This window comes from Populus nigra, chromosome 2 (genome assembly GCF_951802175.1).
Source record: "Populus nigra chromosome 2, ddPopNigr1.1, whole genome shotgun sequence".
NCBI classification, from domain to species: Eukaryota; Viridiplantae; Streptophyta; class Magnoliopsida; order Malpighiales; family Salicaceae; genus Populus; species Populus nigra.
Window position 1 is genome coordinate 35,184,414 of NC_084853.1, and position 10,772 is coordinate 35,195,185.

Consider the following 10,772-nt stretch of genomic DNA (forward strand, 5'->3'; position numbering starts at 1 on the left):
CATAGTGTTGAAAGTGCTTTTAAAATCGTTTGGTTAAGATTTTTATAAAGATACCCGGTATGTTAAAAACAAAGCTCCAGTATGTTCTTGGTAACCCGTTCTTTTTTTTACTTTTTATTCTTTTTCATTTCTCTCTCTTGCCACATTGTCTTATCTATTGTCTCTTTTTTATCATTGGATTTTGGATTATATTTCTTAATTATTAAATTTTCATAAAATTTTATTTTTTTGTTTTAATTAGATCGAACTTATTAATTTGACGGGTGTTGAGCTTCTAACTTAGCTCAAGTATACAATTTAACGAGTTACGAGTTTGAGAGATTAATCTGAGGTTACGAGGTTAACCCGAACTTGATTTTTTTCTAGTTTCATCAACCAATATTTTGTTATTTTTTTATTCTCTTTATATGGGATTTTTCGATGATTTTAAAAGTACTAAGGATTGACTTAGAATTTTTTTTTCTGACTTTTGTTGAATCTAACTTTTTTAAAAGAAATTTTATTTTTAAATTAAATTAAATTAAATTAATTACATGAAAATAAACATGAAATATTTAATTTATTGTGTTTTGTTTTTATTTTCCATCCGAGTCACTTCTCTAACAGCCTGTATAATCTTATTAAGTTCTTAGATTTTTTTTAGTTTTTTTAAAAATATTTATACTGCATGATCATTTTTTTTTATGTTTATAAAATTTTAGCCTGACCCTCAATGCAGTGCGGATTAAAATGTTATAAGCTAACTTGGCAACTAGAAAAAAAAAAAAAAAAACCTTGGCCCCAAGTGCAAAATGTTCAAGGAGAATAACTCATAAGTATTTGAAGAGTTGCCTCGATGAGCGCGCGGTGGAACATGACTGGGTTGCCACTAAAGACATAAATGCTGCACTAAAAAGCTGAAAGAACAACTAGTATACAGTGACCCACGATGTTTACGTAGTTGATCTACGGTGCAGCTAGAATCAAAATAAAAATTAAATATAAAAGAAAATCAAGCCATTGTTAATGTTTACGTAGTTGATCTACGGTGCAGCTAGAATCAAAATAAAAATTAAATATAAAAGAAAATCAAGCCATTGTTAATGTTTACGTAGTTGATCTACGGTGCAGCTAGAATCAAAATAAAAATTAAATATAAAAGAAAATCAAGCCATTGTTATTAAAGAAGAATTTCTGTCTGCTAGTATGAGACGACTGACTATCCATCGGAAAATCAGCAGCAATGTTTTGTTTGCTTCTCAGAATATGCTTTCCATTTAAAATTCCACCATAAACGAGAACAGGACAAGTAATCCTAGTCCAAACAAGAGGAGAGCCGAAACGACCGTCCGAACCATTCCTAGCTCATCAGCTGTATCATCACGTTTGGTTGGTTATTTTTATTTGTTCAAAATACTAGCTGTAATGAAAATATCAAGTCATGTATTTTCTTACAAGACCCCTAATTAAGGTTTATTTTGCGAAAGATCTACGGTCAAAATAAAGAGCATCTTGGGAGATTGCGAGGAAAGAATGGTGATTAGCATAACAAGTAATTACCTTCTTAATTTAAGTGAAGAGTCAAGCATAACAATGTTTTAATTACTTGTTGTGAGCGTGACTAGAAATTAAGAAATTTAGCTGGCAACGAAAGAAATTAAGCCATGTACAAAAAGACCACAGTGTGCATTGCCACAGAGACCGACGCATGGGGGAGAGACGCATACGTACGGGATCCTACCCACAATTCCATTCCATCAAAGATTTATTATTCTTCAGCTGATCAGAAGGAATCTTTAAAGAAAGCTTGATCTCTCCCTTTCTCCCATCCCCTTATGAATAATTCTCACAGTAATATGGTCCCCGTCTAGCTAGCTCCATCGGTTGATATCCCCTCAAGAAAAGTGACATGATTAATTTTTGTTTTCTAACTAGCTCAAACTTGTCTCTTCAATCACACCATGCACCTGCGTCTCTATCTCTAGCGGGCTCCTCCTCCTCCAGCCAGAAGAGAAGAGAAGAGCTGATACACGTATTTTTATTCTAGTCTGAATTACTGCTATACTGAAGCTAGCCAGGATTAAGATATATATAAAACCAGCTGAGCTTCCGGGCAATATGTTAGATTTAGGTGCTGCTGCTGCTGCTGCAAGTAAGCGCTTCTGCTCTCTCCTTTTCTTTTCTTTCTCAAAAGATATATCCTCCTCCTCTTTCTCTCTGTATACACACACGCCTGTGTAATTAAGCAACCAGCCGGACAGCCCAAGGTGCAACATGAGCCGCTGCATCTCCTGGGTTCTTTCAGCTGCTAGCTACGATTGCTTCAATGTGAGAAAGAGGAATAATATTAATTAATGGTCTTATTTGTTGTCGGCATAAGGTTTGGAAGTTCAGTGGTTAACCTGTGGGCTGTGGCTCCAATATTTCTGACTTGAATGTTTATTTCTTTCAAAGTCTTTTTTTATTTATTAGACTGAATCATTCCCATTAACTACATTATTTCTCCATCAGCTGCTTTTGCCTGGAAACAACTATCTGTAATTAAAGTAAATTATCTACCCTTTAATATTAATACAATATTTCCGATTTCTCAATCTGCATTTCTTGCCCAATTATTCTACCATTGACGACTTGGTTATTTCCAATTTCATCATGAACATGCATTGTTAGGAACACCGGCGAGCTTTAGTAGAACCAAAACTAAAGTCTCTACTGGATCGAGTTTTAGATGTGCCATCACAGTTCACACTGTTACTATTGCATTTATGATTATTATTGTTTTTGGATTCGAACCCAGACGAGAGCATAAAATAGTGAATCCAACACCTCTAAGATACTGCACGGTGTAGGCTAATGGTGCACTTCAACAAAACAAAAGCAGAGTACTCAATTGGTCGACAGGAATCTCGGAATACTGTTTGGAATTTGTAGAAAGTAGTCACTACAAGACATTAAAGGACAATTACAAGTTTATGGCCAGCCAGGATATATACAAATTTCTCCACGTTCCTGTTCTAATTTCTAATTTTGACCAGTAGTGTTGACAGACAGTCAGACCACGCATATTGTCCTGACGCAGCCTCTAGCTTTAGGCCATAGAAACCCATATGCTATACCGTAAGCATGAAAAATTAATTACACGGAATTAAGCAAATTATACAATGATTTGAGCATGTGTAATAGGGACAGCACAGCCCTGGGGCGTCAAGAATTAATCCATTACAAATGTAGGCAATTAGTTACGGAAGTATGTTTTAACCCTCTACAATACGTGCAGATCTTAAGCTATTAACTCGGATGGATTGGCCGCAGCTACAGTCACCCTGTTTGCGGGAGCACATAACCATAGGTGTACAGCTTGGGTTCCTCGGAATCTTGTTACTTCATCTTCTACGAAAATGCGTAGACCTAGCTTTCAATGGTGGAACAAAGACCACAGATCAAGGCAAGGAGAATTACCACATTGGATTGAAGTTCAGCAACTCTTACAAAGCGAGCATGGTTTGTTCGACTTTTCTGCTGGGAGTCCATATCTCAATGCTACTGGTGCTGTTAAATGGTCAAGAGACCAGTTGCAACTCCATAGCACGAGTCTTTTCAGCTGAGGTCTTGCAAATGATATCATGGGCAATTACACTGGTTGCAGTCTTTCGGATTTTTCCGAGTAGAAGGTATGTCAAGTTCCCTTGGATTATAAGAGCATGGTGGCTTTGCAGCTTCATGCTGTCCATTGTCTGCACATCTCTAGATATCAACTTCAAAATTACAAACCATGGACATCTTAGGCTACGAGATTATGCAGACCTCTTTGCTCTCCTCCCATCCACATTCCTGCTAGCTATTTCAGTTCGAGGGAAGACAGGCATAGTCTTTAATGCATTTAATGGCGTCACCGACCCACTTCTCCATGAAAAGAGTGATAAAGATTCAGACACCAAGAGAGAATCACCATATGGAAAAGCTACACTCCTCCAGCTGATTACCTTCTCTTGGCTCACCCCGTTGTTTGCTGTTGGTTACAAGAAACCTCTTGAACAGGATGAAATCCCAGATGTTTATATCAAGGACTCTGCTGGATTCCTCTCCTCCTCCTTTGATGAGAATCTAAATCAAGTTAAGGAGAAAGATAGAACCGCCAACCCCTCTATCTACAAGGCAATCTTTTTGTTCATCAGAAAGAAAGCAGCAATTAATGCATTATTCGCAGTTACCAGTGCAGCAGCATCATATGTTGGTCCCTACCTCATTGATGACTTCGTGAATTTCCTAACCGAGAAGAAAACCAGGAGCTTACAGAGTGGATACCTTCTTGCATTAGGGTTTCTAGGTGCAAAGACAGTGGAGACAATAGCGCAGAGACAGTGGATTTTTGGAGCCCGACAGCTCGGCCTTCGTCTTAGAGCCTCCCTGATATCTCACATTTACAAGAAGGGCCTACTCTTGTCAAGCCAATCCCGCCAAAGCCACACCAGTGGAGAGATAATGAACTACATGAGTGTAGATATCCAACGAATTACAGATTTCATCTGGTACTTGAACTATATATGGATGTTGCCTATACAAATTACCTTGGCAATCTACATTCTACATACAACTCTAGGTTTGGGGTCGATGGCAGCATTAACTGCAACTTTAGCAGTGATGGCTTGCAACATACCCATAACAAGATTCCAGAAAAGATACCAGACTAAGATCATGGAAGCCAAGGACAAAAGAATGAAAGCCACTTCAGAAGTCCTTCGGAACATGAAGATACTAAAACTCCAAGCATGGGACACTCAATTCCTACACAAGATAGAAAGCTTGAGGAAAATAGAGTATAATTGTCTATGGAAGTCTCTCAGGCTTTCAGCAATTTCAGCTTTTGTCTTCTGGGGATCACCCACGTTTATCTCTGTGGTCACGTTTGGTGCATGTATGCTAATGGGAATCCAACTCACAGCAGGAAGAGTCCTATCAGCATTGGCTACCTTCCGAATGTTGCAGGATCCCATATTCAATCTACCTGACCTGCTCTCTGTGATTGCACAGGGAAAAGTTTCAGCAGATAGAGTTGCTTCCTTCCTTCAGGAAGGTGAAATTCAGCATGATGCCACTGAGCATGTTCCAAAAGATCAAGCAGAGTATGCAATTAGTATTGATGATGGACGATTCTGCTGGGACTCCGATTCAAGCAACCCAACCCTTGATGAAATACGGTTGAAAGTGAAGAGGGGTATGAAAGTCGCAATTTGTGGGACCGTGGGATCAGGCAAGTCCAGCCTGCTTTCTTGCATTCTTGGAGAAATACAGAAGTTGTCAGGGACAGTGAAGATCAGTGGCGCAAAAGCTTACGTTCCTCAATCTCCATGGATACTGACAGGAAATATCAGGGAGAACATACTATTTGGGAATCCATATGACAGTGTCAGGTATTACAGAACAGTTAAAGCATGTGCTTTATTGAAGGATTTTGAACTGTTCTCCAGTGGTGACTTAACTGATATTGGAGAAAGAGGGATAAACATGAGCGGGGGACAGAAGCAGAGGATACAGATAGCTCGTGCAGTTTACCAGGATGCTGATATATATTTATTTGATGACCCTTTCAGTGCTGTAGATGCTCATACAGGAACCCAACTCTTTCAGGTTAGTACTTATTTCCTGACCTTCCAACAGTGTTATGAGAATGACCTTCAAGTAAGGTGCAAGTGTAAAGTATCTCAACCATTCTTCTACATCTTCTTCACCGGATTCCCAGAAGTTTGACATTGAAGTTGCTTTATATATACTTTGCAGGAATGCCTAATGGGAATTCTCAAAGATAAGACTATAATTTATGTCACCCACCAAGTGGAGTTTCTTCCTGCTGCAGACATCATTCTGGTAAGAGAAATGCTACAAAGTTTACTGCCCATTTTTTCAGCCTTTTTAGGAAGTATAACTTTGAGGAAGGTAGAGCACAAATACTAAATTAAAGAAGCTTATAAAATAATTTTAAGATAAATTCGGTTCTGAATATTGTTCAATTAGTAAAAACTAAACTGTTATACACCATAGGACCATGTTGTAAATGCATGCTTTGTGTGATAACTTTGCCCTACAAATTATTTGATTACAAGTGTTAAGGATAGTGGATTTTAGGAATATGCTGAGATTATACCTGACATGAATCTGAACAGGTGATGCAAAATGGAAGAATAGCAGAGGCTGGAACATTTAGTGAACTTTTGAAGCAGAACGTAGGATTTGAAGCTTTAGTCGGTGCTCATAGCCAAGCTCTAGAATCAGTCCTTACAGTTGAGAATTCGAGGAGAACATCTCAAGATCCAGAACCTGACAGTGAATCTAATACAGAATCCACTTCAAACTCAAACTGTCTCTCACATTACGACTCGGACCATGACCTCTCTGTAGAAATAACAGAAAAGGGAGGAAAATTCGTGCAAGATGAAGAGAGAGAGAAAGGAAGCATTGGAAAAGAAGTTTACTGGTCATACTTGACCACTGTGAAAGGTGGTGCCCTGGTCCCATGTATAATCTTAGCACAGTCATTATTCCAAATATTACAGATAGTTAGTAACTACTGGATGGCATGGTCTTCTCCTCCTACAAGTGACACTGCTCCAGTATATGGGATGAATTTCATATTGCTTGTTTATACACTACTTTCTATTAGTAGTTCACTATGTGTCCTGGTCCGAGCCACACTAGTAGCAATAGCAGGACTTTCAACAGCACAAAAGCTCTTCACAAACATGCTGCATAGTCTACTCCGAGCTCCAATGGCATTTTTTGATTCAACCCCAACCGGAAGAATATTAAACCGAGTGAGTAATCTACAGAGTAGCAGAATTTTATGTCAGAGCATGATTTAACATAATGTCAATTTTTAGGATATATTTGATGTGACAACATTCTACAATCGGTGCACAAACGATGATTTCCTTTGCAGAAGAAGATTGTAGTGGAAGAACATGAAAACAAGGAATTCTGAACTAGTAGTTTATTATAAGCAAACTACCATTTAGGAGGTGCGATTGTTAATCAAATATGCTAGGAAACAAATAAATGGGCTATGAATTCCTAATTACTTGCATCACTTAAACCAACCACAACACTTTATAAACAAAGATCATCTGAAGAACTCTTTTTTCGGTAGAAAGACTAGGTGAGAAAGTGAAAACATCTTCAAGTCAGATTACAGAAATCAATGCTGGGCCGACTAGCATACTAAATCTTAAATGACAAGTACAGGAAGAAGTTATCATTTTCAACTCTCTAGAGTTTGAAGATCAAGCTTCTATCATTTCAAGTCAAGACAGTTATAGACACATAAATAAGATTTCAAAGATGTACCTTTTACAAATTTATCAAACGTCATCACTTTTGCAGGCATCAATGGATCAAAGCGTCATAGACATGGAAATAGCACAAAGACTCGGCTGGTGTGCTTTCTCAATAATACAGATTCTAGGGACCATTGCAGTGATGTCCCAGGTCGCATGGGAAGTGTTTGTGATCTTCATTCCAGTAACTGCAGTCTGCATATGGTACCAAGTAAGAATTTATTTCACCTTCGGTATATAACGTATCCAAACGTGCTTCTTTACCGCACTAAAAGCACAATAAACAAAGACCAATTTAGGTTATATGGCATTTTAATTGTCTCATCTCGTCACGCCAGGAAAATTCTCACAGAAAGAGGAAAAATGGATTAAAAATAAGCATGCTTGAAACGTCACTAAGATAATAAGAATAACAATAATGAACACAAAAAAATATTAACTTCATTATTACCTTTGGAATTGCTGTTTTGCTATGGGAATCAATCTATAATATTGTGTCTTGTCAGCAATATTACACGCCAACAGCAAGAGAACTGGCTCGCTTAGCAGGGATACAACAAGCCCCGATCCTCCATCATTTTTCAGAATCACTAGCAGGAGCAGCAACAATTCGTGCTTTTGATCAACAAGAACGTTTTTATTGTTCAAACCTTGATCTGATAGACAACCACTCAAGGCCATGGTTTCATAATGTATCTGCAATGGAATGGCTTTCTTTCAGGCTGAATTTGCTATCCAATTTTGTGTTTGCCTTCTCATTGGTTTTGCTGGTGAGCCTTCCTGATGGAGTAATCAGTCCAAGTGAGTATGACGTTCAATTTAAGAAAATAAAAATAATTGCTTGGAATGACCTTAAAAGTAGTCGCCATTAAATCATTTGCTTAGACTGATGTGGTAAAAAATCTCAAAAGGAACAATCGAAAGTGGAAGTGAACAGCATCTCCAACACACAGACAACGGATCATAAAAGTATTGAGTTCTAATTAAGATTGGAACTTTTCCCTTCTTGTAGGCATTGCTGGGTTAGCTGTAACATATGGAATAAACTTGAATGTTTTGCAAGCTTCCGTCATATGGAACATATGCAATGCAGAAAATAAAATGATCTCAATAGAAAGAGTACTTCAGTACTCCAGCATAACGAGTGAAGCGCCCCTTGTGCTTGAGGAGAGCAGGCCTCCAAACAAGTGGCCAGAAGTAGGAGCGATCTGCTTCAAAGATTTGCAGGTAATCCCCTTTGGCGAGGCTTTCATTCACTATATGAAAAGGATAACAAGTGCAGAAACTTCGGCATCTACTTGTTATCAGACAAAAACGTGCTCTGCATATGTTTTATAACAGACATTTTGACTGTATTGCAGATTCGCTACGCAGAGCATCTACCATCTGTTCTGAAAAACATTAACTGTGCATTTCCTGGAAGAAAAAAGGTTGGAGTTGTAGGAAGGACAGGAAGTGGGAAATCAACCCTCATACAGGCAATTTTCAGAATTGTGGAACCCAGAGAGGGAAGCATTATCATCGATGATGTGGACATTTCAAAGATAGGTCTTCAAGACTTGAGATCAAGGCTTAGCATCATCCCCCAAGACCCAACAATGTTTGAGGGAACAGTGAGGGGAAACCTTGACCCACTGGGTCAGTACTCTGACTATGAAATATGGGAGGTAAGCATTTTTTCTTGCTAGATTGATTTAAAATTATTTGAGGTTCAAAACTTTGATAGCAGTGGTAATAGAAATAACTCCCACCATGTTTCAGGCTCTAGAAAAGTGTCAACTAGGAGATTTGGTGCGCGCAAAAGATGAAAAGTTGGACTCCCCAGGTATGGATAGACAATTCATGTCTGTGTGTGTGCGTGTGCGTGCGCGTGTGTGGAAGTAGTAGTGGTAACTAGTGAGCTGTTATATTAATGACAGTGGTGGAAAATGGAGAAAATTGGAGTGTGGGTCAAAGGCAACTATTCTGTTTGGGAAGAGCATTGCTAAAGAAAAGCAGGATTCTTGTACTGGATGAAGCAACAGCATCAGTCGATTCAGCAACTGATGGGGTGATACAAAAGATCATCAGTCAAGAATTCAAAGATCGAACAGTGGTCACAATAGCTCACAGAATCCACACAGTCATAGACAGTGATCTTGTTTTGGTCCTTAGTGATGGTAAGTACCAGGTCAAAGACAAATGAATAATACGATTATTTAGATTGTTAATCAGAGAAGAGAATGCAAATGATTTCTTCTGTTTTTGTGATCAGGGAGAGTTGCAGAGTTTGATACGCCAGCAAGGCTACTAGAAAGGGAGGAATCTTTCTTTTCAAAGCTTATAAAAGAGTATTCCATGAGATCTCAGAGCTTCAACAGCTTAACAAACGTGCATGCATAATCAAGTAGTTGGAACATTTGGTAGAGCAATGGTAGAGATGATGATGATGATGATGATTGGTAAAAGTAGACAGAAAATAACCAGGCCACAGAGCATCCATTAGCCAATTAATCATTTATGAAAACGAATTCAATGATTTACGAGCCCACCAACAGTGTGTATGCAAGTGGATACAGAATGCAGCGGCCTAGCCTTTGTGGCGGGTGGCGGGTGGGGAGAAGGGGGGTAATGGAATTGCAGTGTCTTTCTAGTGAATAAAAAGGCAAATGTTTGCTTTAGTTGAAGTAAGAACTGTACAATTGCAGAATACGTATATTCAGAGGGTAATACTAACTGCTGTACGTGCTGTACCTTTCCAAACAGAGGATTTCATCCTCCCAGGAGAATATTTCAGGTCCCATGTTCCACGAGGACCAAGACTCAAACAAGTGCTGCTAAAATAAGGTGACATCTCATAAACACATAAAATGAAAAATCAAATCATCAAAAGATGAATGCTGATAGGTCATGATTTATGTAAACCAACCCTATTTAAAAGCCATACAATCTAAAATAGAAATGTGTCTTTCTCAATGCTCAACTCCATGTTAGGCCATAGCATAACCACGCCCAATTTTAAATTGGGTAGGGGCACGCCCATGCCTAGCTCTAGGTTGAGCCGTAACGCGTCCGCACCCCACTCAACGTTGGGCCAGGATGCGTCCGCGCCCAATCTCCTATTGGATCAGGGACGCGACCACACACAACTTCACATTGAACTATGACGTGTTTGTCCCTAACCATTCTTGGGTGCAGTCACAAACTGAACTCAACTTCTGGGCTCAGTGTGTGAGTTGAACCCAACGTCCCTCAAGTTGAGTGCACGGATAAAAGGTAATTCCACATTGAGCCTCCCATACCTTGGGTCTGGGTTAATAATTATGATACTCGTTATATTCTATTTAATAAAATAAGCAATCCATGTTTATATTAATTATATGTGATGGTACAAGCAGTAAAATAATATTATTTTACTCATACAAGATTACATTTCTACCTCTTTTCCGTTGCATGAAACAGGTCAAGTCAGGTAACATAAAAGAA

At 38.7% G+C, this 10,772-nt stretch overlaps 1 protein-coding gene across 1 annotated transcript; it reads left to right on the forward strand.

The window, feature by feature from the left end:
• Positions 1-1,704: 1,704 nt before the first annotated feature.
• LOC133682671 (putative ABC transporter C family member 15) lies at positions 1,705-10,049 on the forward strand. Its single transcript, XM_062106134.1, has 11 exons — positions 1,705-2,131; positions 3,257-5,607; positions 5,758-5,844; positions 6,141-6,788; positions 7,354-7,518; positions 7,814-8,108; positions 8,320-8,534; positions 8,669-8,974; positions 9,069-9,132; positions 9,227-9,466; positions 9,562-10,049. The coding sequence occupies exons 1-11, from the start codon at positions 2,098-2,100 to the stop codon at positions 9,687-9,689; spliced, it is 4,533 nt and encodes a 1,510-aa protein (XP_061962118.1). The 5' UTR covers positions 1,705-2,097; the 3' UTR covers positions 9,690-10,049.
• The last annotated feature ends 723 nt before the right edge of the window (positions 10,050-10,772 follow it).

Bases quoted from the DNA above. Each gene is read 5' to 3' on its own strand.
- LOC133682671 (XM_062106134.1), top strand. From the start codon at position 2,098: ATGTTAGATTTAGGTGCTGCTGCTGCTGCTGCAA. The intron at 8,535-8,668 runs GTAATCCCCTTT...ACTGTATTGCAG, and splicing joins TCTGCTTCAAAGATTTGCAG to ATTCGCTACGCAGAGCATCT. The intron at 9,467-9,561 runs GTAAGTACCAGG...TTTTGTGATCAG, and splicing joins TGTTTTGGTCCTTAGTGATG to GGAGAGTTGCAGAGTTTGAT.